General features: G+C 41.6%; 1 protein-coding gene across 3 annotated transcripts; it reads left to right on the top strand.

Annotated features, from left to right (window-relative positions):
• Positions 1-376: 376 nt before the first annotated feature.
• On the top strand, positions 377-27261 carry ZC3H7A (zinc finger CCCH-type containing 7A). 3 transcript variants are annotated; one of them, XM_063699488.1, is made up of 18 exons: positions 377-531; positions 750-830; positions 2281-2314; positions 2773-3056; positions 6315-6519; positions 8195-8259; positions 8791-8977; positions 10366-10527; positions 12263-12459; positions 12796-12896; positions 14251-14432; positions 15162-15238; positions 15869-16002; positions 16401-16506; positions 19347-19455; positions 21500-21633; positions 25025-25188; positions 26348-27261. In XM_063699488.1, exons 4-18 carry the CDS (start codon positions 2871-2873, stop codon positions 26535-26537), a joined length of 2199 nt encoding a protein of 732 aa, XP_063555558.1. In that variant the 5' UTR covers positions 377-531; positions 750-830; positions 2281-2314; positions 2773-2870; the 3' UTR covers positions 26538-27261. The 3 variants fall into 3 exon arrangements, with proteins under 3 accessions (XP_063555558.1, XP_055221307.2, XP_063555559.1); XM_055365332.2 differs by lacking the exons at positions 377-531; positions 750-830 and adding an exon at positions 1783-1804; XM_063699489.1 differs by lacking the exons at positions 377-531; positions 750-830 and adding an exon at positions 1817-1880.
• The last annotated feature ends 448 nt before the right edge of the window (positions 27262-27709 follow it).

Here is a 27709-nt window from a genome sequence, read left to right as displayed (position 1 = left end):
TACATTTCTGTTTGACATCTTAATGTGCTCCAGAAAAGGGTAACAACAGAGGAGCGAATAGGAGAGGGACACATGGGGACATCAGTTAGGTCTGGAAAGCTTTATTTCTTGAAGATCTGGGGACTTTCTGACCAAATATTAGCATTTGTCTGACCTGGATGGTGAGTACATGGGTATTCATGATATTCTTTCTACTTTTTTGTATTTGAAATTTCATAAAATAATTTTAAAAATAAAAGTAATACTGCTAACTTGGAGTTTAGAGGGAGGGTAATAGGATGGGGTATTAATTTTGTTTTTATTACAGGAAGGCCTCAGTGCAAGAAATGAATTGTTTGACTGCTGACTTTATTCTTTGGTCTTACACACCAGGGTTTCCATGATAAAGTTTTGAAGGACTGCAATATAGTCCTCAGTTTAAATGCCAGTAACTGCAAAGCTCTGTATCGGAAATCTAAGGCTTTAAGTGATTTAGGAAGATACAAAAAGGCTTACGATGCTGTAGCAAAGTGCTCCTTAGCAGTGCCTCAGGTATGGAATTTATAGTTTATTTGTTTACATCGTAACCATTTACATCATAATAAATGGCATTTAAAGAGTTAAATTTTCCAGTCATCCATCAACCTGCTTCAGTTGGGTATAATTGCTAATGAAGCAGGTGTCTTGATGGGAAACTTCCCTGTTTTGTCTATTCTTCTTCACCATTAGTAAATATAACCCTGTTAATTATACATATTTATTTTTTTCAGGATGAGCATGTAATAAAACTAACTCAAGAACTAGCTCAGAAATTGGGATTTAAAATAAGAAAAGCATATGTCAGAGCTGAGGTAAGCTGGAGTTCTCTGCATAAGGTGTTTTCATTTTGTTTTAGAACTTGGAGTCAGTTCTGTTTTTAAATTAGTGTCTTTATTTTATTTCAGCTCTCATTAAAATCAGTTCCTGGGGATGGGGCTACCAAAGTAAAGTTATTTTTTCTGTCAAAATTATATTTTTTTTTTTAAAGGGAAGGATGGGAGCAATTCTACTTTTAGTATTTTTGGTGTGTGTTTATTTTTGGAACCTTTTTAATTCCTCAAACACGTAATTGGCAATACCCTCCTGTCACTTTATTTATTTTTTTGAGACAGAGTCTTGTTCTGTTGCCCAGGCTGGAGTGCAGTGTCCTGATCTTCGCTCACTGCAACCTCCACCTCCTGGGCTCAAGTGATCCTCCCACCTCAGCCTCCCGAGTAGCTGGGAAGACCACAGGCACACGCCACCATGCCTGGCAAATTTTTGTATTTTTTGTAGCGATGGGGTTTCACAATGTTGCCCAGGCTGGCCTCAAACTCCTGAGCTCAAGTGTTCCTCCTGCCTTGGCCTCCCACCAAATGCTGGGATTACAGGCGTGAGCCATCTCTTCTGGCCACTTCTAGTCACTTTACAAAAGAACATCTACAACTCAAGTAATATATTTTAGCTGTAACCAGCATTCCCTGAATGCTCCAGTGGGGCATTTTATAGGATGTTAATAGATGTTAGGTTTCAGTGCAATAAGAGTGGTTCAGGGCCAAATACTAGTTTTGGGAGTCATTTGTGATAAAATTAACAAAGGGTTTTTTTTTTGTTTTTGTTTTTAATTTTAAAATTAAAATTTTCTTGCGGCTAATAGGATGCTAATGGCTATTGTGAGTTGGGCAATGAATGGTGGCCAAATTAGTCCCTGTTATTCTTCTGAATGGCCTTTGAGAAATGCTGGTCCACGAGAAATAAGTGGCAGCACTGCTAGACCAGCACCTCACCTAACACCACATGTATACAGGTTTGCGTGTTCCATTCATTTCTTGGATCTTAATTGGGAGTTGAATTTCTGTGGAAACCTGCATTGTTCTCTTAGGGTGAGTTTTTTTCTTTTTTTCTTTTTTTTTTTTTTTTTTTTCCAAGACAGAGTCTCGCTCTGTCACCTAGCCTGGAGTGCAGTGGCGCTATCTCAGCTCACTGCAGCCTCCACCTCCCGGGTTCAAGCAGTTCTCTTGCCTCAGCCTCCTGAGTAGCTGGGATTACAGATGCCTGCCACCATGCCTGGCTAATTTTTGTATTTTTAGTAGAGACGGGGTTTCACCATGTTGGCCAGGCTGGTCTCAAACTGCTGACCTCGTGATCTGCCTGTCTCGGCCTCCCCAGGTGCTGGGATTACAGGTGTGAGCCACTGTGCCCGGCCTAGGGTGAGTTTTACTGATTGTTTTATGGCTTAGAGTCCTGAAAATATTATGACCCATTGTTTGGTTTAATTTCTAGGCTTTGAACCATTCTGTGGAAGATATTGAGCCAGGTATGTTTTCACATATCATCTTAACAATTTGAATAGTGCCAGCTTTGTACCTGATGTCTTTGTATGTGATGTATTGTCAAATAATATCACTGTGTGGTTATATTCATATTAATGTATTGATATGAAAGTGAAAATGATTTCCATTGCTCCCTTTGTGCCTTTGGATGTGCCAGTGAGTGACTGAAAAGTGTTGGATGTTAGTAAGCAATCACTGACACCCCCTGTGGCCTTGCCACTGTCTGATAGCTGTGCCCAAAAAGAGGTACAGGCATTTTGTGAAAGAAGGATAAGTTTTCACACGTGACTATCTGTTTGGAATTGCTTTACTATACTGTCAATTTTATTATTTTTATAATTGCCTTCATATTTTCATCTTTGTATGTCTATTATTGGGGATTAATGGTATTATTATGTAAGTACGATGAAAGTGACTGAGTACATTTCCATCTGTGTTACAGATTTATTAACTCCAAGGCAAGAAGCAGTTCCTGTCGTCTCTTTACCCGCACCCAGTTTTTCTCATGAAGTTGGAAGTGAGCTGGCCTCAGTTCCTGTTATGCCCTTAACTTCTATTTTGCCACTACAAGTGGAAGAGAGCACTCTGCCATCTGCAGTGCTGGCAAATGGAGGAAAGATGCCCTTCACTATGCCAGAAGCTTTTCTAGATGATGGAGATATGGTCCTTGGAGATGAACTAGATGACTTGCTTGATTCTGCACCTGAAACTAATGAAACTGTTATGGTAAGTTTCAGTGTTACTCAAGTTTCTTCTGAAGACAGAGTTAACTTTTTAAAAATTGTAATATAACTTGATAGACTTTTTCAGTATTGCGTATAGGCTGAATTTGGGTGTTTTTTTTAACCTTGAAAGTTACTTTTTTTCTTCTCTACTGAAACTGGTTAATTTGATCATTTTGAAATAAAAAAAGAATGCTATCTAGTAATTAGCCAATTTTTTTCCAATTCATATTGGGATCTCATATTATGGAAAGGGCAAAGATAACATTCTGATAAAAAATAGGCATTTGATATTTAAGAAAAAATGAATTATATAGATTAAAGACTTCTTATTCTTTTTATTTATTTATTTATTTATTTTTTGAGACGGAGTCTTGCTCTGTTGCCCAGGCTGGAGTGCAGTGGCGCAGTCTTGGCTCACTGTAAGCTCCGCCTCCCGGGTTCACACCATTCTCCTGCCTCAGCTTCCTGAGTAGCTGGGACTACAGGCGCCCGCCACCACGCCTGGCTAATTTTTTTGTATTTTTAGTAGAGATGGGGTTTCACTGCCTTAGCCAGAATGGTCTTGATCTCCTGACCTCGTGATCCACCCGCCTCGGCCTCCCAAAATGCTGGGATTACAAGCGTGAGCCACCATGCCCGGCCTCAGGACTTCTTATTCTTAAAGATAATCCTCTAGCAACCACATACTTTAAAGCGGGGTTCAGCCAACTGTAGCCCACAGACTAAATCTGGCCTATTACCTGTTTTTGTATGGCTTGCAAACTAAGAATATTTTTTACAATTCTTAAATGGTTGAGAGAAGAACAAAAAAGAGAATAATATTTTGTGACATATGGAAATTATATGAAACTAGCCTGGGTAACCATAGCAAGGGCACATCTCTACAAAAAATTAAAAACAGCCTGGCATGGTGGTGCGTGCCTGTGGTCCCACTGCTTGGAAGGCTGAGGGTAGAGGATCACTTGCGCCCAGGAGGTTGAGGCTGCAGTGAGCACTGATTGTGTCGTGCACTCTAGCCTGGGCAACACAGCGAGACCCTGTCTCAATCAGTCAATCAATAAAATTATATGACATTCCAATTTCTGGGTCCGTAAGTAAAGTTGTACTGGAACACATCAGTGACTATTCATTTTATGTGCTGTCTGTGGCTGCTTTTGCACTGCAACAGCATAGTTGAGTCCTTGCAACAGGGACCGTGTGGCCTACAGAGCCTAAAATACTTAGTGTCCATCCCTGTATAGAAAGCCTTTTCTGCTGGGTGCAGTGGCGCACACCTGTAATCACAGCACTTTGGGAGGCTGAGGCAGGCAGATCACCAGGAGTTCGAGACCAGGCTAGCCAGTATGGCAAAACCCTGCCTGTACCAAAAATCACAAAAATTAGCTGGGCATGGTGGTGCATATCTGTAATCGCAGCTACTTGGGTGGCTGAGGCAAGAGAATCACTTGAGCCCGGGAGGTGGAGATTGCAGTGAACCAAGATCATGCCACTGCACTCCACCCTGGGTGACAGATCAAGACTCTGTCTCAAAAAAAAAAAAAAAGACTTCTCTGACCCCTCCCATAAAGTAAAATAAATCAGTAGCAGCAGTGGTAGGATGATGGTGATGATAGGGAGAAATTCCGAGCTGTTTTCCAGGGGTGGTGTAATAGATGGTGTCAGTGTGCAAAAGACTGACAGAGCTGGCTTTGATTCTTACCAGCTCTGTGATACTGGGCAAGTTACTTCATCATAGTACATCATTTTCCTCATCTGTATGATGGTGATCACAGTAGGATGTATCTGAGAGAGCTGTTTTAAGAACCAAATAGATAGCATATGATACCATAACGTAAGGTGCGTGGAAGCTCTCAGTGAGTTGCAGCTTTGATGGGGCCTGGGGAAGTTAGAGTTGTATGTTCTTGTCCAGTTGTAAGTTCACACCTCCAGAGAGGTTGTCTCAATCTTCATGGGCTTCTCCAGCTCCCGTCTCTGGATCACCTATCCTCCTGCTACACCACATATATCCCACAATTCCTCTTTAATGGTGCAAATTCTTTTTTTTTTTTTTGAGACGGAGTCTCACTCTGTCGCCCAGGCTGGTGTGCAGTGGTGCGATCTTGGCTCACTGCAACCTCCACCTCCCAGGTTCAAGCAATTATCTGCCTCAACCTCCCGAGTAGCTGAGATTACAGGCGCCCGCTACCACGCCCGGCTAATTTTTTGTGTATTTTTAGTAGAGACGGGGTTTCACCATCTTGGCCAGGTTGGTCTTGAACACCTGACCTCGTGATCCACCCACGTCAGCCTCCCACAGTGCTAGGATTACAGGTGTGAGCCACCATGCCCAGCCTCATATGATGCAAATTCTTATGAGCCCTGTAGTCAGGTAAGGGCAGGGAAGCATAAGGAAGTTTTGCAGATGAAACATGAATGTAACATTTGGATTATGATGTTAGACATCTGGCTGGGTGCAGTGGCTCACACCTGTAATCCCAGCACTTTGGGAGTTCTAGGCGGTTGGATCACTTGAGGTCAGGAGTTTGAGACCAGCCTGGCCAACATGTCAAAACCCCATCTCTACTAAAAATACAAAAATTAGCTGGGCGAGGTGGCGCATGCCTGTAATCCCAGCTACACAGGAGGCTGAGGCAGGAGAATCATTTGAACTCAGAAGGCGGAGGTTGCAGTGAGCCGAGGTTGTGCCACTGTACTCCAGCCTGGGTGACAGAGTGAGACTCCGTCTCAAAAAAAACAAGTTAGACATCCCACCTCAATTGTTTTTAAAAATTATTCTTGAAAAGAAGTTCTGTAGCTAAAATTGTTTTAAACGAATCTTGATTCTGATTTAAACTTTGTTTTTTTTTTTTTATTTTTTTGGAGATGGAGTCTTGCTCTGTCGCCCAGGCTGTAGTGCAATTGCGTGATCTTGGCTCACTGCAAGCTCCGCCTCCTGGGTTCAAGCAATTCTCCTGCCTCAGCTTCCTGAGTAGCTGGGACTACAGGCGCATGCCACCATGCACAGCCAATTTTTTGTATTTTAGTGGAGATGGGGTTTCACCGTGTTGTCCAGGCTGGTCTTGAACTCCTGAGCTCAGGCAATCCGCCTGCCTCAGCCTCCCAAAGCGTTAGGATTACAGGCCACCATGCCTGGCCTAAACTTTGTTATGTAACATGATCTCCCAGTGTAATAACGCTTTTATTTGCTGGTGTTGAAAGTAGTTCAGCCAAACCCATGACAGCTTCATGAATTTTAATCACATCTTTTTTCCTTCCGCAGCCGTCAGCTTTAGTCAGAGGACCCCTTCAGACAGCCAGTGTCTCTCCTAGCATGCCCTTTTCGGCATCTCTGTTAGGAACCTTACCCATTGGTGCGAGGTATGCTCCTCCACCCTCCTTCTCAGAATTTTATCCACCTTTGACTTCATCCTTAGAAGATTTTTGTTCTTCTTTAAATTCATTTTCAATGAGTGAATCCAAACGAGGTAAGAACCAAATCTAAATTGTAAACAATTGCAGTTGATTTTCTCAAAATGAAAATGTTTGTTTGGCAATTATTTAACTGACTCTAGGTAGTAGACATGTGAATTATTTTCATTGTAGCTAAAAATATAAAGACTAAGCCTTCAGTTTTGAATTTACCTTGACTTAGCTGTGCCATTCTGGAGACCCAGGAGCAAAGGCATGAGAAGAGAAATGTGTGTGGCACTGGTGTTTCTGTAGGATAGTTTGTTAAGCTGGGAGTTTATTGTTTTGGGGATGAAATGACAATGTATTCTCCCGTAAAGGTGTATCTCATCTTAAAGGGTCTTAGAGACAGGCTATGCTATTAAATTCTGATCTAGGCAAACACTAATTTAAGATCAGTATTTAGAATGATAGCAATCAGATGTGTCTATTTTAGGTTTCATCTGTGGAGCTCAGCAAACCGTGGCTGCTGCTTTAACTTTATAGGAGATTGCTGAGTTTGGAGTCTGACTCCTGTTTCTGTCATCCTAGGTTTAACATATATACTTCAAACAATCACTAGAAAAATATTTTTTTGAAGGCATTGTTACATGGCTAAAAGGGCAAAAATCTTACATAATTGACTTAAAGATTGACTTAAAGAAATTAAAATATATGGGAGACAGAAGGGCAGAGAGAAAATAATTGAGTGCTAGACTAAGAAAAAGAAAGTAGGCTGGGTGTGGTGGCTCATGCCTGTAATCCCAGCACTTTGGGAGGCCGAGGCAGGAGGATCACTTGAGCTCAGGAGTTTGAGACCAGCCTGGGCAACATGGTGAAACCCTTTCTCTACAAAAAATATAAAAATTAGCTGGGTATGGTGTGTGCCTGTGATCCCAGTTACTTGGGAGGTGGAGGTGGGAGGATTCCTTGAGCCCAGGAGGTTGAGGCTGCAGTGAGCCAAGATCACACCCCTGCACTCCAGCATGGGTGACAGAATGAGACCCTTTCTCAAAAAAAAGAAAGTAATTGAAAACTTTACTGATTTTTTTTTTTTAATGTTATGGTCAGTTCCTGCTTTTTTTTTTTTTTTTTTTGAGGCAGAGTCTCACTCTGTTGCCCAGGCTGGAATGCAGTGGCGAAATCTTGGCTCACTGCAACCTCTGCCTCTTGGGTTCAAGCGATTCTCCTGCCTCAGCCTCCCGAGTAGCTGGGATTACAGGCGCCTGCCATCACACCTGGCAAATTTTTTTTTGTATTTTCAGTAGAGACAGCGTTTCACCATGTTGGCCAGGCTGGTCTCAAACTCCTGACCTCGAGTGATCTACCCACTTTGGCCTCCTAAAGTACTGGGATTGCCAGGTGTGAGCCACCGCACCTGGCCCCATATTTTCAAAAGGAAAGGCTCTTTTCCCATTTTTGAATATAAAGAATTTTCTTGGTGTTTTTAGTAGTTGCAGTTGGTGGGCCCTGCCTTAGCTTATTTTTCTGAAAATAGGTTTTTATTTAAATTTGTTTGACTATGCCCTTGGTTTCTAGAGGAAAGCAGAGACTCTAGAGCCCTCTTTGGGTGTCAACCTTGAGCAAGAAAATTTCTAGAAACTGGGACGGGAGAATAGCGTGGGAGGCCATAGCCAGTAAGCTACTAAGCCCTGATGTTCTTATTACGTGATCAGAATGAAAAGGTCTGTTGAAGTTTTTTTATTATTTTAGATCTGTCCACCTCAACTTCTAGAGAGGGAACACCGCTTAACAACAGTAATTCTTCCCTTTTACTTGTAAGTGCCACTTCCTCTTTTGTAAATACATCGCTTGAATTGAAAATAGTTACTTAAGTAACTGAGTTATTTGAATGAACATGACAGTCTCCCTTAAATTTTGTGTGTGCTGCAGGAAATTGTGTTAAAGTAAGACTTCTGGAACATCTAGTAATAACGGCTCTGTGTTTAAGACTTGATCTGTCATAGCAAATTAATCGGTATTGCAGACAGTGTAAGAGGCTTTAGCACAGCATAAACAAATCAAGGAAATATAAGATCAGGGCATGTAAAGCGTGTGTACTTTTGCAGTAGAACTTATTACTTATAATATGGAGGATCAAAAAAGTGGGGGGGGGTGACTAGAAACCAAAAGAGAGAAAAATGTAGAAAGAGACAGTTTTTAAGATAGAAGAGCATTAAGGATGGAGTAGTACTGACCTCAGTTTATGAAGATTATCTTATTTTTCAGATGAATTCAGTTCCTTTCTTCAGTGATAATGCAATATTTGTTGGCTGTTTTTTTTTTTTTTCTTCTTATTTTTCTTGCAGATGAATGGACCAGGTAGTTTGTTTGCTTCAGAGAATTTCCTGGGAATTTCAAGTCAGCCTAGAAATGACTTTGGAAACTTTTTTGGAAGTGCAGTTACCAAACCATCTTCATCAGTGACTCCAAGACATCCCCTCGAAGGAACCCATGAATTGAGACAAGCTTGCCAGATCTGTTTTGTAAAATCAGGTCAGGACCAAACAAACACGCAGAGAGTATTAAACTACTTGCTCATAACCTTGAAAGTTCTTAGGAATTTGTAAATACATGTTAACAACGTCAGTTATTATGGTTCTTCAATCCGTATTTTGAATTCTTCCTAAACAAGTAGCAGTTACTGATTTAGTGCCTTTGGGGTATAATAGGATAAGTCTCTGCTCTTATTTGATGTCATTTTATTTATAGAATCATGTACAATAGAATATTTACCTATTTTTGGAAGCTTATTGAAATTTTAATGAAACTCCTTATGTTCTCAGTGTATGCTTAAGAAGCTGCCCCGTCCGTGAGGGAGGTGGGGGGGTCAGCCCCCCGCCCGGCAAGCCGCCCCGTCCGGGAGGTGAGGGGCGCCTCTGCCCGGCCGCCTCTGCTGGGAAGTGAGGAGCCCCTCTGCCCGGCCACCACCCTGTCTGGGAGGTGTACCCAACAGCTCATTGAGAACGGGCCATGATGACAATGGCGGTTTTGTGGAATAGAAAGGGGGGAAAGGTGGGGAAAAGATTGAGAAATTGGATGGTTGCTGTGTCTGTGTAGGGGGAGGTAGACATGGGAGACTTTTCATTTTGTTCTGTACTAAGAAAAATTCTTCTGCCTTGGGATCCTGTTGATCTATGACCTTACCCCCAACCCTGTGCTCTCTGAAACATGTGCTGTGTCCACTCAGGGTTAAATGGATTAAGGGCGGTGCAGGATGTGCTTTGTTAAACAGATGCCTGAAGGCAGCATGCTCGTTAAGAGTCATCACCACTCCCTAATCTCAAGTACCCAGGGACACAAACACTCTGCCTAGGAAAACCAGAAACCTTTGTTCACTTGTTTATCTGCTGCCCTTCCTTCCACTATTGTCCTATGACCCTGCCAAATCCCCCTCTGCGAGAAACACCCAAGAATGATCAATAAAAAATAAAATAAAATAAAATAAAGAAGTTGATTATTTTCAAGCAGAGCAAGAACTAGAAAACAGCATTATAAGACCAGTATACAATACAATGTATATGAAAATTAAATACTTTCTGTTAGCTTGTTTCATATGTTTACCGTTAAATCAAGTGACATAAACACAGTTTATTCTGATTTATAAGCCATCAAAATTCCTCTCCAGATTATTTCCCTAAAGTTAAGTAAGGGTATTTTTTTTTGGCAGGAGTGGAGTTGAATAGAACATTGTGTTGTCTGATACATTATAAAAGGCACAAATCTACCTTAGTAGCCTACTTACATTTTAGGGTTGTGGAAGTGGGATTTCTGTGGGAATTTAATAATTGATGTTCATCTGTTCATGTCTGCTTGTAAATTTACCTGTAAAATGCAATGATATTTTTTGTGCATATGAGCAATCCTCTTTACATCTTTTTCAGGCCCTAAGTTAATGGATTTCACTTACCATGCTAACATAGATCATAAGTGTAAGAAAGATATTTTAATCGGTAGGATAAAGAATGTTGAAGATAAATCATGGAAAAAAATACGTCCAAGACCAACAAAAACAAATTATGAAGGACCATATTATATATGTAAAGGTATGTACTGTAATTACTTAATTAGTATACATTACATAAGTGATGAACTACAGTCATGCTTAGCTTAATGACAAGGATACATTGTGAGAAATGCATCATTAGGGGAACATCACAGAGTACTTACACAAACCTCAATGGTGTAGCTGACGACGCACCTAGCCTATCCATGACATAGTCAGTGGCTCCTAAACTACAGACTTGTACAGCTTGTTACTGTACTGAATACTGAGGCTACTGTAACACAATGGTATCTGTGTATCTAAACATAGGAAAGGTACAGGAAAAACACAGTATTAATCTTATGGGACCACCATTATATATGCAGTCTGTAGTTGACTGAAATGTCAGTATGTGGTGTAGGACTGTGCTTGCTACATTTATTATAACATCTATTAATATGTAATTTATTACATTATGTTATTATAACGGTATTGACTGTTATAAAAAATGTTTAGAGCTAATAGCAAGTTCCTTGGATTGAAATGTTAATTTTTTTATATTATTTTTACTGTTGTTTTTAACTTTTTCTTTTTTGAGACAGAGTCTCATTCTGTCATCCAGGCTGGAGTGTAGTGGCGCAATCTCAGCTCACTGCAACCTCTGCCTTCTGGGTTCAAGTGATTCTCTTGCCTCAGCCTCCCGAGTAGCTGGGATTACAGGCATGCGCCAGTACACCCGGCTAATTTTTGTATTTTTAGTAGAGACAGGGTTTCACTATGTTGCCTAGGCTGGTTTCAAATTCCTGGCCTCAAGTTATCTGCCTGCCTGGGCTTCCCAGAGTGTAAGGATTACAGGCATGAGCCACTGTACTGGCCAAGGTTTTATTTTATTTATTTATTTCTCAATTTTTTGTGACAGAGTCTCGCTCTGTCTCCCAGGCTGGAGTGCACAGGCACAATCTCGGCTCACTGCAACCTCTGCTTCCCAGGTTCAAGCAATTTTCTCATGACTCAGCTACCGAATAGCTGGAATTACAGGCGTGTGCCACCCTGCCCCACTGATTTTTGTATTTTTTAGTAGAGATGGGTTTCATCATGTTGGTTAGGCTCGTTTTGAAGTCCTGGCCTCAAATGATCTGCCTGCCTCGGCCTCCCAAAATGTTGGGATTACAGGTGTGAGCCACCACGCTTGGCCTATGACCAGGTTTTAAACAGAAGACTGTCTCAAACCTTAAGTTCTCTCTAAACAGAATCAAAACACTGAGCTAAGGCTTTGAAAAGTGTTTAAGATGCTTTTGAGAGAACTTGGTATTTTCATGTTTGTCAAACAAGTTGGTGTGAATGAGCTTAGAATGTCCCTAAATGATTTTTTTTTTTTTTCAGCCGAGGTGTGGTCCATGAGAGTATCAAGGCTCTTCTCACAGTCTGTGATAAAAATAATTAAGGCTTGTGGTACTTCTCTTTTTTAGAGTTGATACCATCCATCCCCAGATAATAATATGCATATCATTGTTTGAGGCTGTCCATGAATTGTTAGACAAGTTCAAATGATGCCCTGAATGTTATTTATATTCATTGGCTTTAAGGAAACAATTACCATCTTTTTTTGTTGGTTTGTTTGTTTTGACACTGGGACTTGCTCTGTTGCCCAGGCTGGAGTGCAGTGGCAAGATCATTGCTCACCGCAGCCTTGAACTCCTGGGCTCAAGGGATCCTCCCACCTCAGCCTCCCAAGTAGCTGGGAGTATAGGCCAATTGCCATGTTTTCAATGTCTGTCCATTCCCTGTCTTTCTAGATGTTGCTGCTGAGGAGGAATGTAGATATTCAGGCCACTGCACGTTTGCTTATTGCCAAGAGGAGATAGATGTGTGGACACAGGAGCGGAAAGGAGCATTCAGCCGGGAGGCTTTCTTTGGTGGCAATGGAAAGATTAACCTTACTGTGTTCAAACTTCTCCAGGAGCATCTTGGGGAATTTATATTCCTTTGTGAGGTGCGTTCTCCAAAACTTATTTTCCACTGTAAAGTTGAATTTGCAAGCCCAGTGGTATTGTCCTGCCATGTGATAAAACATTCACTCGGTAAATGAATAAATATTCATTTATTTATATGATAAATAATATCATATTTATGAATAAAATATTCCTCTGGTCCTGCCATGTGATAAAACATTCATTCAGTAAATGTTAGCTATTACTGTTACCGAAAAGAATATTAAAACTTCATATTGAATATTAATTTTGTAATGATATTGAAACTAGGACAATATTCTGGGTACAAAATTTATATTTTGTATTTTTTTTTTATAATCTTTCTCTCTCTATTCCAGAAATGTTTTGATCATAAGCCTAGAATGATAAGTAAAAGAAATAAAGATAATTCTACTGCTTGTTCTCACCCGGTTACAAAGCATGAGTTTGAAGACAATAAGTATGTTGATAGTTTCTAATTTCTGTAATAACAAAATAGATTCTTTTTCTAGATCTGAATAAAAACTAGTAGTAATGTCTGTCCAGGCATTGCCCTTTCATCGTTATGTTGTTATTTTGAAGAACAATGACGAAATTTTAAAATGTCTTTTAGTAGATTTGGCTGGAAAGTGAATAATTAACTAAATATATTATGTAAAACAGAAAAGCATTATTGATGTATAGTTTCTCATGACATGGATTTAGGTATTTTATGGCTTAAAATATAAGTACCCCCCCAATTAATTCAACAATTGCATGTAGTGATTTGGTTTTTTTGTTTGTTTTTTTTGAGACAGAGTCTCGCTCTGTCACCCAGGCTGAAGTGCGGTGGCATGATCTTGGCTCACTGCAAGTTCTGCCTCCCAGATTCAAGTGATTCTCCTGCCTCAGCCTCTCGAGTAGCTGGGATTACAGACACCCACCACCAGGCCTGGCTAATTTTTTGTATTTTTTTTTTTTTTTTGAGACGAAGTCTTTTTCTGTTTCCCAGGCTGGAGTGCAGTGGCGCGATCTCAGCTCACTGCAACCTCCGCCTCCTGAGTTCAAGCGATTCTCCTGCCTCAGCCTCTCCAGTAGCTAGGATTACAGGCACGTGCCACCACACCCGTCTAATTTTTGCATTTTTAGTAGAGACAGGGTTTTACCATGTTGGCTGGGCTGGTCTTGAACTCCTGACCTCAAGTGATCCACCCGCCTTGGCCTCCCAAAGTGCTGGGATTATAGGAGTGAGCCATCACGCCTGGACAATTTTTTGTATTTTTAGTAGCAACAGGGTTTCAACATGTTGGCCAGGCTGGTTTCGAACTCTTGACCTCAGGTGATCCACCCGTCTTGGCCTCGCAAAGTGCTGAGATTGCAGGTGTGAGCCACTGTGCCCAGCCCTCATGATTTTTTTTCCGATAAAAATTTAAAATGTAGGGCTGGGCGCCATGGCTCACGCCTATAATCCTAACACTTTGGGAGGCCGAGGCAGGCGGATCACAAGGTCAGGAGATTGAGACCATCCTGCCTAACATGGTGAAACCCCGTCTCTATTAAAAATTAGCTGGGCGTGATGGTGGGCGCCTGTAGTCCCAACTACTTGGGAGGCTGAGGCAGGAGAATGGTGTGAACCCGGGAGGCGGAGCTTGCAGTGAGCCGAGATCGCGCCACTGCACTCCAGCCTGGGCGATAGAGTGAGACTCCGTCTCAAAAAAAAAAAAGAGAAAAAATTTAAAATGTACTGTCAGTGTAGAACTTTATATATATATATATATATATATTTGAAAAATCTATGGCAGAACAATATTAAAATGTCACTGTTTTCATCTTAGGTGCCTTGTCCACATTTTGCGAGAGACAACAGTAAAATACTCCAAAATACGTTCTTTTCATGGTCAGTGTCAGCTTGACTTATGTCGACATGAAGTTCGGTATGGCTGTTTAAGGGAAGATGAGTGCTTTTATGCCCATAGTCTTGTGGAACTGAAAGTCTGGATAATGCAAAATGAAACAGGTAGGTTTGAGTGCGACTGAGAAGTGTGTCTCCTCAAGAGCAGACAGGGTTTAATGAAACAGTAATTTGGGCCTGGCGTGGTGGCTCATGCCTGTAATCCCACTACTTTGGGAGGCTGAGGCAGATGGATCACTTGAGGTCAGGAGTTCAAGACCAGTCTGGCCAGTAGGGCAAAATCCCCATCTACAAAAAAATACAAAAATTAATCGGGCGTGGTGGTGGGCGCCTGTAATACCAGCTACTTGGGAGGCTGAGGCATGAGAATTGCTTAAACCTGGGAGGCAGAGGTTGCAGTGGGCCAGGATCACAACACTACGCTCCAGTCTGGGTGATAACGCGAGACTGTCTCAAAAAAAAAAAAAACAAAAAGGAATTTGGAGACCTCCCCTTCTCCATCAACCAGATGTGGTGACGCTATTGATTTTGTCCTGAGCTTCAAACTTTTGATTTTTAGAGTTGCCTATTTTGAGTGTGTTCTCATGTCATTAATTACTGATACAAGTTGATATATGCAATTGTTGGGAGGAAAGATTCCTCAGAAGGCACAAAGAGCTGTATTTGTGTATATTCCATTTCAAAAAAGAGAAACGTGGTATTCATCCTTGCTGATGGATTAGGAGGTACGAGAATAGATTGGAAGCTGAAGGTTCTCCACGTCTGACTGCACCCAGATTGGTGGGCTGTTGTTCTTATAGATATAATTTAAAGGAAGGCTTGTACATTCCCCAGGTATCTCACATGATGCTATTGCTCAAGAATCTAAACCATGCTGGCAGAATTTGGAAGCAAATGTACCTGGAGCGCAGGTATTTTTCTCTTGTGTACTTTCTGCATTTGGTGTCCTTTCTGGAATTGCGTAATAGATGTTGGTTGTTGGTGGATGCAGTTAACACTTACAGTCCAGTTACTTTCTTAATATTCATTCAGGTGAGTCATTCTTACGTGAAAAAACAATTTGCATTTTAGTTGATCATCATAAAAAAATTATGCAGCCCACAATGCTTGCCAAGAGTGTAGGACACTGTTTTCTTATTTAGTTTAATTGACAAAACAACTGGAGTTCTGGGCTTTACGGGTTCTTGGAGTAAGGGGGTTAGATTATTTTTATAGTTTAGCTTTCCACCTGGCATGTCTCGTTTTTCCATTGCTCTCCCCTCAACACCCCTGACCCAAATGAAACAATTCTAGTCATCAATTTCAAAGATGAGTTTCATAAATTAAAGTTTGGCATCTATAATCTACTTTTATGATATTCTCTTACATTTGGGGGAAGAATTGGAGATTTAGTTATCAGATATAATGGTCAAATCAAGTCAGATAAAAATGGGAAATTGTATACTATTGTGAAAAAAATGCATCTTGATTTAGTATTTTGTCATCAGAAAACTGGTTTTCTGTTAAAAAAAATTAAAACGAATCTTTTTTAATTGTTTAAGGTACTTGGTAATCAAATAATGCCTGGATTTCTTAATATGAAGATAAAGTTTGTGTGCGCCCAGTGTCTGAGAAACGGTCAAGTCATTGAACCAGACAAAAACAGAAAATATTGTAGTGCAAAAGCAAGGCATTCGTAAGTATTGTGTGTGGAAACAATTCCTATTTTGTAATTTTCTGTTTCGTAGGTATAAAATCATACACATAAGAAAAAAGTTTAAGGCTTTGAAGAGAGGAGAGAAAAATAGATAATTTAGGATAATTACAGACACAAGGGAAGAGATTTTTAGGACCTAGTAGATAAGAATTCACAAGTAGTGTTTTTTTCCTGTATTTTATCAATTTGTTTAGAGTTTGTAGGGAATGTTTGTAAATGACAATAGGAAGTGAAAATACAGAATCATAAGGTATTTCTTTTAGAAGCATTGAGAAAAAAATTCTCTTGTTCCTCAGGTACAAACTTTGTGCCTCTCCCTTTGTGTTATGTCTTTTGCTCGTGTGTCTTTGTTTTTTTCTGAACTCCATTTTTCTTAGGTGGACCAAAGACCGGCGTGCGATGAGAGTGATGTCTATTGAACATAAGAAGTGGATGAACATCCGTCCTCTCCCCACAAAGAAACAAATGCCTTTACAGTTTGATGTACATACGTAATTTTTAAGCCACTTTTTTTAATTAGGCATTTCAAATCATTAGAAAATAGTAGTAATTCAGATTGAAACTCAAGCCCTTTAAATAATATTCGTCAGTAATAATGCTATTTAAATGGTTCCTCTTTGGTTTTCCTTCCCTTTAGTATATGTATGGTTCCATAGCAGTTTTCATATTGATTGGAATTTTATGAGTTACTTGGAAAAAGTAAATAGATAGTGGATCTGAGGAAAAGTTATGGGGACAATTTAACTTATTTTTTAGATGAATTACTTTGGAGAGGGAACGAGAGCAAATTTTATTTAATTGTGATTTCTTTGGTTTGATACCAAACCTAAGGTTTTCAGTATTATGAATGCTATTGATGAGTTTGTTTTATCATGCCTTGTCTCTTTCACTGCAGCAAGGGATACGTAGCTACAAGACACCTAACTTTATAAGACTTTCTAAAAGTAACCCAAAGAAAAATGTTCAATGTTAGAGGAACATGTTCTTCAAAAACTAGAAAATACTAGGCTAACTTAAAGTTAGGATAGTATTTCATTCACACAGTGCCACATTTCATCTTGGTACACTGTAGCACCTTACCTGATCTTGAAGATGATTGTCTGAGCAAACCACTTGAGTTGTCCTGGACTTTCTTCTTCCCGAGAGAGAGGGTCTGGAGAGCATCTAGAGGCACTTCACACGTGCGTTAGCAGACAGGGACACTTGGAGCATCTACAGGTAGTAAGCTCTCTACCTGGATGGAGGAAATGTGGAGGGAACCTTTTGCCCAGAGAAGCAGGGCAGATGGACTGTAGAGTCCCCGTGTAAATGAGGCCTCTCTCTGAACTGCAAGAAGGAGTTGAAGAAGAGGTAGATGTATTTTTCACCACCTAGCAGTTTTGTGAAACGTACACAAGTAACACAGCCAGTCTTTTCGAGGCATTGGTAGGTTTGTGTTTTATCCAAAGTGGTTTTAGACTCAGATTTTATTAATGGGTTATGTAGGAGGGGGAAAGGGGTTTATTTGGAACCTTGATTTCCTGTGGTTTAAAGGATGATGGAGATAATATGTATATCAAGTACTTTGATAAAATGAGTACAACTGAGAACAACCCTGGTTCCTGAGGCAGCTGCTTAGAGTATTGGTTATTTAATCTTGAACATGGTGTACTACTGTGCAACATTACAGTAGCTTATTTCCTCTTTTTTTTCCCCTGCCATACTAGGTATTGCTAAGGGACTTTTTTTCTTTTTCTTTTTTTTTTTTCATTTTTTCTTGCTCTGTCACCCAGGCTGGAGTGCAATGTTGCGATCTCCGCTCACCGCAACCTCCACCTCCTGGGTTCAAGCAATTCTTCTGCCTCAGCCTCCCAAGTAGCTGGGATTACAGGCGTGTGCCACCACGCTCAGCTAATTTTTGTGTTTTTTTTTTAGTAGAGACGAAGCTTCACCATGTTGGCCAGGCTGGTCTCGGACTCTTGACCTCAAGTGACCCACCCGCCTCGGCCTCCCAAAGTGTTGGGATTACAGGCGTGAGCCACCGTGCCCGGCCTGGGACCTTTTTTCTTAAAAAAGAAATTATACTGTGTGTGTGTATGTGTGTAGAAAGTGTGGTGAGGCTTAAAGACAATGGGCTTCAAAGTCTGCCAGAAGGGCCCCAGTCAAGTTATTCAGCCTCAGTTTGCTCACCTGTAATTGGGAATAATTATGTGTGATGGCGTTATGTAAACACCTGGCACAGTGCCTGGCCTTCTCCTTTACCTGCTTTTCTTCCTGCTCCTTATCATTGAGCTTTGAAAGACTATGGTAAATGTTTCCCTAGTAATATGACTAAGTACTTACTGGGGTTTGACGGGGGAAAGAATATGACTATTTTATCCAGTACTGACTTTATGCAGAAGATTTTAAGGGTGGGGTCACTGACATTGGTCCAAGGGAGGAAATGTACAGTGTTAAGGGGGCTGACCGAGTTTTAGCCAAAACTCTGAAAAACGTGACAGATGCTAAGCATTTAATGCCACGTAAGCTAAATAATGTAGGGCCAGCTGCCGTTGAAGCACAAACTAAGATAAGCTAATAATTAGTTGTACTAGGATTTATACCCCATACAGACAAGTAGGTTGATGGTATTCAAGAATGCATTCTCCGTGATGGAGGTTTTCTTGGTTCCTGGCTCATAATTCTTAGGGAAGTCTGCGTTCTGCTGATCACGATCACTTTATTTTCCTACCAGTATCACTGTATTTACTTTGTTAAATAAAAATACAAATAACCTGAAGAGGTATTATTTGAAAGCTATGTAACTCCATGGTATGGCTAGTGTGATAATTGTCTTCTGATAATGCATATGTAGTGAATTATGGCCGAGGTTAGTTTCCAGTACTGGTTATAAGTAAGTTAAATTTCTGAAATGTTTTGGGCACTGTTCAGTACCCTTTGGAGTAGCCTGCAGTTTCTTTACTGCTTTCAAGTGCTGATGTGGAGGAATCATTAGTGTTGGGCAGGGAAACAGGAGCTGTCAGACTGAGAGGGCCAGGGATGTTCATTGTGGAGATTAAATGTTCTGAGTAAGTGAGTTTGTAGACATTTTCTTGTAAGAAAATGTTCCATGCTTTACTCTGTTTTGGACATTTTCTTTTGAAAAATTTTGAGATAGAAACCTTAATATCATTTCATATATTTAGAGCATATAGTTAATTTGAGTAGAGTCAAATTAATCTTACTTTAGAATTTGATTACTAAGTATTAGCATGGATAATAATGCTTCTTTTGCTTAAATGTAAAAATTAGGCAGTTTTACTAGGTGTACTTTGTCTTAATCATATTCCTATTTTTTTATACAGCTGTGCAACCATATTGCTTCTGGGAAAAAATGTCAATATGTTGGAAACTGTTCCTTTGCTCATAGTCCTGAGGAAAGAGAAGTTTGGACTTACATGAAGGAGAATGGGAGTAAGTTAATCTTTTAGCTGTGTCCTTGAGCTAGTTTGCCTGAAAGTTCCTTTCCTCTCTATAAATATTCCAGCTTCCTGTGAACACAGAAAGCAGTTTGCATTCTAAACGGTTGCCCCGTTTCATCAGTAGCTCTGTTGGTGATGATGCCTGGAAAATGTGGGCACAGCCTCAGTGGGGTAGAATATGGCATCTAATCTGTGTTTGGTTAGGTCAGATTTGGATATAAATATATAGGTCTGCATGCATCCTTACATGTAATAGATGTATTCCTAAAAAATGGCCTGGGGAAGTTCAGTACTCCCTTGACTGTTTACATCAGATCATCTGCTCGTATTGGAAATAGTTTGCCCTCTGAATTAACCAGGTTAGAATTGGAGGTTTCTTCAGGGAGGCATTACTAATCAAACAGGCTCAGAATCAGAGGTCCAAGGAAAGAATGTTTATTTTGGTCAAATTCCAAGTTTATTGTGGGAGCCTTTGAGAGGAGCCGCAGACAACCTTTCACTTTTGACCATAAAATGTTTTACTACAAGGATCATTATTCTTTAATCTTAAGTAAACTGATGAAAGGTATACTGACTGCAGTCTCTGGATTATAAGAACCAACCAGATTTGACTGTTGCCTGCCATGTTTCAACCACATAGATCGTCAGTGGTGTGTGGACGGGATTCCCTCTAGCTGTCTTGCTGGGAGTGAAGCCATGCAGTCCGGCCTGACTGAAGATGCCCTTGCGCACCAGGCTTTTGCAATGACTCCGGCCACCACTGGTCTTAAGGAAGAAGCATTTCTAGTTTATCTCTAATCTTTGCCTGATGATACATTGTTAGAAACCATTAGGCAGACAATAAAGCCAAGTTTTAACCAGATCCTCATTACCAGAGTTTTTAGCACAGTGGTTCTCAACTGGGAACAAATTTTTTTTTTTTTGAGACAGAGTCTCGCTTTGTCACCCAGGCTGGAGTGCAGTGGCGTGATCTCGGGTCACTGCAAGCTCCGCCTCCCGGGTTCACACCATTCTCCTGCCTCAGCTTCCCGAGTAGCTGGGACTACAGGCGCCTGCCACCACACCCAGCTAATTTTTTGTATTTTTAGTAGAGCCAGGGTTTCACCGTGTTAGCCAGGATGGTCTCGATCTGCTGACCTTGTGATCCACCTGCCTCGGCCTCGCAAAGTGCTGGGATTACAGGCGTGAGCCACCGTGCCCGGCTGGGAACAAATTTTGCCACTCCCCTTCCCTGCGGACATTTGGCAATGTCTGGAGATATTTTCATTGTCATGACTGGCAGAAGTTGCTCAGGCATCTAGTGGGTAGAGGCCAGGGATGCTGCCCACCATCCTGTAACGCACAGGGCACACCCCCAGCAAAGAATTCTCTAGCCAGAATGTCAACCGCATGGAGGCTGAGAAACCTCGGCTTTAGCACTTGGCAATAATGCAGAATACACCTGTTCTTACCATAGGAAGCAACTGGCAGCCACTGCCCAGGACTTGGTCATGGTTGTCTTGTCAGTTGCAGCCCAGCATATCCGCCCTCTGGGACTGTGGCTTGACTGATGGACTCCCATCAGGGTCAGAATCTTGGTCCAGTAGTAGTATGTTTCTCATCTTTCTCAGTAAGCAGTGAGGAGTGTATCAGCTCCAAGTCCCCCAAGCCACGTAAGTAGCCTTGTGTGGTTCTAGCTCTGACACTGAGTGTGGAACGTAGGGCGACAGAGGCAGTGGTGAGGCTTTTGTGACAATACTGTTTATAATGGTTTCTGAGTTTTAAACATCCCCAAAGTGTCGTGCAAATGCAGGGAGGGGTTAATTAATCCTGAGAACTAATATTTGCCATCTAACAGTCCTGAAAGTAGTTCTTACGCATGAGAGTTTACCTGCTGCTTGAACTGAGTGATCTCTCCATGTCTAATATAATAGTCTCCTTCAGCCCCCTTGAGTTTCTTTTGAACTGTATGCTGACTGATACAAAATATGCACACAGTTGCATGTATTTAAATGGAGTTTAGTTGCTGCTGCTGAAAGTAATTCATTTTTCTTTAGTACAAGATATGGAGCAATTTTACGAACTATGGCTCAAGAGCCAAAAAAATGAAAAAAGTGAAGACATAGCCAGTCAGTCAAACAAGGAAAATGGAAAACAAATTCACATGCCAACAGATTATGCTGAAGTTACAGTGAGTACCGTGCGTCATTTACCCTCTCTTTGCCGAGCCATTGATGGAGCCTTTCTTTTCCCTTTTCTTTTTTTTGAGATGGAGTCTCGCTGTGTCACCAGGCTGGAGTGCAGTGGTGTGATTTCAGCTCACTGCAACCTCCACCTCCCTGGTTCAAGCAATTCTCTTGTCTCAGCCTCCCAAGTAGCTGGGATTATAGGCTCGCGCCACCACACCCAGCTAATTTTTGTATTTTTAGTAGAGATGGAGTTTCTCCATGTTGGCCAGGATGGTCTCGAACTCCTGACCTCGTGATCTGCCTGCCTCGGCCTCCCGAAGTGCTGGGATTACAAGCGTGAGCCACCATGCCCGGCCTTTCTTTTCTTTCCCATCTTCTCCAAAACCCGGCTCCCTCACTCACTGCCTGCCCTTCTCTGTTCTGTGTCTTCATCTTCTCTCTCTAGTGGTTTCCTGCCACTAGCTTAAGTCTCCTCATGTGAAAAAATCCTTTCTTCAATCCTTCTGACTTTGGAGCCAGAGAATCGTAAGTCCAAGTCCTGGTTTCTCTCCTTACTTGCCTGGCACCCTGGGCAGATTATTTATGTCTCCGAGTGGGGTTGTCCTGATGGATTAGTGAAGTATGAGGAGTCTGTGACTCTTCCCTAGTGGGAGGCCCCAGCAGGTGGCTCAGGAAAGTGGGCTGTATACCCCGCTGGACCTTACATTCCCCGCTTACGCCTGCAGTCTGGCCTCTCCCTCTATGGTTCTTGGGGACATTAAGTTACCAGTGGTCTGTTTTCTTTTAAAAATTTCAAAAAAGTGAAGAGGATAATATAACAAATATCTTGAGCCCACCATCGCAAGTTAACTGATGTTAACAATTTGTTGTAGTTCCTATTATAAAATAAATAAAATGCTACAGATAAAGTTGGAACCCCATATGTTCCCCTCCCCAGGGGAACAGATCCAGTGTGTATTTTTCCAGGCCATGTTTACCTAAGGATGACACATTTATTCTATTTTTTTTTTTTTTTTTTTGAGATGGAGTCTTACTCTGTTGCCCAGGCTGGAGTGCAATGCGGTAGTCTTGGCTCACTGCAACCTCCGCCTCTCGGGTTCAAGCGATTCTCCTGCCTCAGCCTTCTAAGTAGCAAGGGATTACAGGCGCCTGCTACCACGCCCGGCTAATTTTTTGTGTTTTTAGTAGAGACGGGGTTTCACCATGTTGGCCAGGCTGGTCTCAAACTCCTGAGCTTGTGATCCACCCGCCTCAGCCTTCCAAAGCTGTGGGATTACAGGCATGAGCCACTGTGCCCGGCCAACACATGTATTCTTTTTTTTTTTTTTTTTTCCTGTGAGACGGAGTCTCGCTCTGTCGCCCAGGCAGGAGTGCAATGACGTGATCTTGGCTCACTGCAACCTCTGCCTCCCAGGTTCAAGCAATTCTCCTGCCTCAGCCTCCCGTGTAGCTGGGACTACAGGTGCCGGCCACCACGCACGGCTAATTTTTGTATTTTTAGTAGAGACGGAGTTTCACCATGTTGGTCAGGCTGGTCTCAAACTCCTGACCTCAAGTGATCTGCCCGCCTCAGCCTCCCAAAGTGCTGGGATTACAGGCGTGAGCCACCGTGCCCAGCTACATTTATTCTTAAATAATCTATAGTTCCACTGGATGTGGTTTTAAAAGTTTACATAAGCATATGTGTTACTGCCCTTATTTCTTGTTTTTTGGCACCTCCGTCTCTCTGTTGATTCAGTCAGATCCAGTTTCATTGCCCATTGCAGGCCTTGTGTGTGGCCTGGCCTTGCCCAGCGTCTCTCTGCTTGTGACATGCCCTGTGGATGTCTACCTTTGTTACATTGATTCCCTTGCTACCTTTACTTAAGTGCTCCTTGGTGTTTATTTTATTATATATATATATATATTTTTTTTTCTTCCTTTTTTTTTTTAGACAGGGTCTCACTCTGTCATCCAGGCCGGAGTACAGAGGCACAGTTATGGCTCACTGCAGCCACTACCTCCTGGGCTCAGGTGATCCTCCGACCTCAGCCTCCTCAGTAGCTAGGACTGCAGGTGCTCGCCACCACGCCTGGCTAATTTTTGTATTTTTTGTAGAGATGGGGATTTTGCCATGTTGCCCACGCTAGTCTGAAACTCCTGTGCTCAAGCACTCCTCCTGCCTCGGCCTCCCAAAGTGCTGTGATTATAGGCATGAGGCACTGCGCCCAGCTGCTCCTTGGTGTTTCTAGAGCAGGTCACCTCGACTTGTTGGATCATAAGTCTTACCTGGGGCCGGGCATGGTGGTTCATGCCTGTAATCCCAGCAATTTGGGAGGCCGAGGCAGGTGGATCACCTAAGGTTAGGAGTTCAAGACCAGCCTGGCCAACTTGGTGAAACCCCTTCTCCACTAAAAATGCAAACAATTAGCTGGGCATGGTGGCAGGTGCCTGTAATCCCAGCTACTTACGAGGCTGAGGCAGGAGAATTGCTTAAACCTGGGAGATGGAGGTTGCAGTGAGCCAAGATCGCATCACTCCACTCCAGCCTAAGTGACAGAGTGAGACTCTGTCTCAAAAATACACAAACAAATAAATAAATAAGGCCTACCTGGGGTGTTTCATAATAAGGAGTCTTAGAGCTGGGCGTGGTGGCTTGCACCTGTAATCCTAGCCACTCAGGAGGCTGAAGTGGGAGGATCACTTGAGCCCAGGAGTTCAAGGCTGCAGTGAGCTATGATCCCACCACCGTACTCTAGCCTGGATGACAGCGAGACCATGTCTCTAAAAAAATAAAGTAATAAAAAGTCTTCATTTATACCCCACAATGAATGAGTTCAAATATGTTTTTACCCAGTGTTGCAGATTATTATTGCCCAGGACATTTGGGAAATACTATCCAACACTTATAGTTTGCATCTGTTGTAGCACTTAAATCCCCTCATAACAGTTCCTTTTGTATAGGTCTGTTCCCCACAGAGGCAGTGTCTTTACATTCCTGATGCCACAGCAGTGGCTCAGTTCATGTACACTGAATGGAGCTGCTGCTCGTCCTTTTGGAGTTGGCATGTCCTGGTCTTTCTCATCCTTTCTGCTTTTCCTCATGGTGTTAATTCTTCCCTGAATCCTTGTTTGCACCTGCCTCTTGTTCTCCCGGCAAACATCCTTGTTTGCATACCAGCTCCTATTGCCTCTTCACTGGAGATTTCCTGGACAGCTGGCAGCATTTGTCACCCTTCTTCTCTGTGTCCTGAGTGCTGGCTTGCTTCCCCATGCTGTGGTCCTTTCCTTGTCCCTATTTCTAACCTGAGTTTTATGTCTTGCCTGGCTCTCCCACCAGCCTGGGCTCCCTGGAATTGAGTCTGGATCTCACATCAGGTGACTGATGGGACATGTGTCTTTGCTGCACATTAGGTGGACTTTCACTGCTGGATGTGTGGGAAAAACTGCAACAGTGAGAAGCAGTGGCAGGGCCACATCTCTTCTGAGAAGCACAAAGAGAAGGTTTTCCACACCGAGGACGACCAGTACTGCTGGCAGCACCGCTTCCCAACAGGCTATTTCAGTATTTGTGATAGGTATGTAGGTTTCTACAATTTTTCCATGTCAGAATTGCTGATCTCAAATTTTCATGGACATGTCAGCTGACACGGAATACCTGGGTGTTAAAGTTCTAATGTTGCTGTGCTCTGACAGACCCTGAAGGATTCTTGGGTTTTGGCTCAAAGTGTTTCGCTGCTCATCAAACCATTCCTTTCACTCTTCTTAGGTTATATGAAAAGATTTAATAGTCTTCCAATACTAATTTGAAATGTCTTAGGATAATTGAATAGAGAAGCATATTCATTCCAATTTGCCCAAATGACCTTTGCGTTCACAGCTGTGATTCTCAAACCCTTTGCCACAACCTTTGCTCACAGTAAATGTTCATCAGATTTGAAATGGCTTTTACATTATATTTAAAATCTAGAACTTAGATCAAAGGAAGATGTTAATATGTATCACTCCTTTGTTTAAGTTTTCTTAGAAAATTTTTCAATGCAGCCGGGCATGGTGGCTCACGCCTGTAATCCCAGCACTTTGGGAGGCTGAGGCGGTTGGGTCACTTGAGGCCAGGAGTTCGAGACCAGCCTGGACAACATGGTGAAACCCTGTCTCTACTAAAACTACAAAAATTAGCCGGGCGTGGTGGCAGGTGCCTGTAATCCCAGCTACTCAGGAGGCTGAGGCAGGACAATCACTTGAACCCAGGAGGTGTAGGTTGTAGTGAGCCGAGGTTGCGCCACTGCACTTCAGCCTGGGCAACAAACAGTGAGACTCTGTCTCAAAAAAAAAAAAAAAAAGGTTTTTCAGTGAAAAACTAAGTAACTCTGAATTGCTTATTTTATTAAATCACTGTTAATATTTAATTCCCTAATTTAGATCCATGTGATCCTTAAAACTATTGAAGACATTTTTTCCTTGATGCCGCCTCTGATTTCTTTCTACTACATTCAGGAACAACTATAGCCTTTTTTCTCCTATCAGTCAGTACTTTTCATAGAGTACATTTAAATAAAGTACTGATTTTTCTATTGTAGATGTCATGGCTATAAAATATTTACCTTTCTAGGCTTGAGATTCCTAACTAAAAGTTGTATGCAAATCATAAAGCTAGTGAAGTATACAGTTTCAAGAATCATGACACGATTTTTAGAAACAACTTATGGACACTGAGCAGCTGACTTCTCCTTACAGGTATATGAATGGCACCTGCCCAGAAGGAAACAGCTGTAAATTTGCACATGGAAATGCCGAACTTCATGAATGGGAAGAAAGAAGAGATGCCCTAAAGATGAAGCTCAACAAAGCACGAAAAGATCACTTAATTGGCCCAAATGATAATGACTTTGGAAAATATAGTTTTTTGTTTAAAGATTTAAACTAATATGCTGGCTTTTATGTATGATACCTAATCAGAGCATTGACCAGAAAAATTGAAAGTGTACTAAGGCACATAGCAGAGGAGCTGCATATTTTCTGCTTGTATTGGCGTATATCGTTCCTCCTGAGCAGCAACCCACAGTAGGTAGGAAAATGGGCTGTTTCACAGGCCTGGCCACGCTCTCACGGAACCATTGGCATCAGATGGTGAAGTGACTGCTACCCGGTTGCCATCTGTTGAACAGACTTTTGGATGAAGTGTGTTGGGGAAGAGGATAAGGTTATATCTAGGACAACTCTTTGAGTTGGTCCTTCATATAAGGATCATGACGGTAAGAGAATAAACACTTGTACTGGGATCAGAATACATGACGGATGAAATTCTTTACATGTTTTAGCAGAATGAATTTGTTTAATATAATAAAGTTTGGTACTTATCTGTATGTAGGTTGCTAAAAAGGATTTTCTTAACTCAGATTTTAAGCCAAATAACCATTTAACACTAGTATTTGTTAAATGGGGTATTTTTCTGTATTTGTATGTTTCACTATAATAAGGGAATTAAGGATAATGTGCATTGAGAATATTTTGAAAAATAATTAATTGACTCAAATTTTATTTCTTGGTCTTTTGCTGTTTAAATGATGATTTTGAAAGATTAAACCTGTACTGTTGGTATTGTGTTAGTGTATGGACCAATACTGCCTGTAATAAAGATTTTATATATAGATGCCTTTCATTTTTTCCTGTGGTCCTTTCCCACAAAGAATTGTTGAAACTGGGTACAAAAATCAAGATGGTTTTTTCAAAAACATTTTCATTTAGGCAGTGACTGACAGAATGCAAATTGAGACATGAAAGCAGCTTTTGACTTTGTCCTCCTCTCCTCTGAATTTGGGCTCCGGGACTCTTACTGATCGGCTCTTCTAGGTAGCTCTTCCTGGGGCTCCTGTGTTTCATTCAAATGAGCTACATGAGCAGGGAGAAAAAATGGTCAGCTGGTAAGACTTGGGCTGGAATACCACCAAGACGGCTGTTTGGCATAACATCTTTGACAGGGCTCAGAGACTTTAAAGTGAGGATCTGCTGGGCTGTGATGTAACAAGCCTTTAAACCCTTAAGCAAAGTCACTTCCTCATGGGAACGTTGAATGTGTGGGATGTGGGGAAACAGAAA

This window comes from Gorilla gorilla, chromosome 18 (assembly GCF_029281585.2).
Source record: "Gorilla gorilla gorilla isolate KB3781 chromosome 18, NHGRI_mGorGor1-v2.1_pri, whole genome shotgun sequence".
Taxonomy (NCBI): domain Eukaryota; kingdom Metazoa; phylum Chordata; class Mammalia; order Primates; family Hominidae; genus Gorilla; species Gorilla gorilla.
The sequence above is the reverse complement of the archived record's forward strand: the minus strand, read 5'-3'. Positions and strand labels throughout refer to the sequence as shown.

What these genes read in the sequence shown, in the direction of transcription:
- ZC3H7A (XM_063699488.1), top strand. Translation starts at nt 2,871, where the DNA reads ATGCCCTTAACTTCTATTTTGCCACTACAAGTGGAAGAGAGCACTCTG. An exon ending in GTAATTCTTCCCTTTTACTT is followed by an intron (nt 8,260 to 8,790) that starts GTAAGTGCCACT and finishes TTTTTCTTGCAG; the next exon opens with ATGAATGGACCAGGTAGTTT. An exon ending in ACCATATTATATATGTAAAG is followed by an intron (nt 10,528 to 12,262) that starts GTATGTACTGTA and finishes CTGTCTTTCTAG; the next exon opens with ATGTTGCTGCTGAGGAGGAA.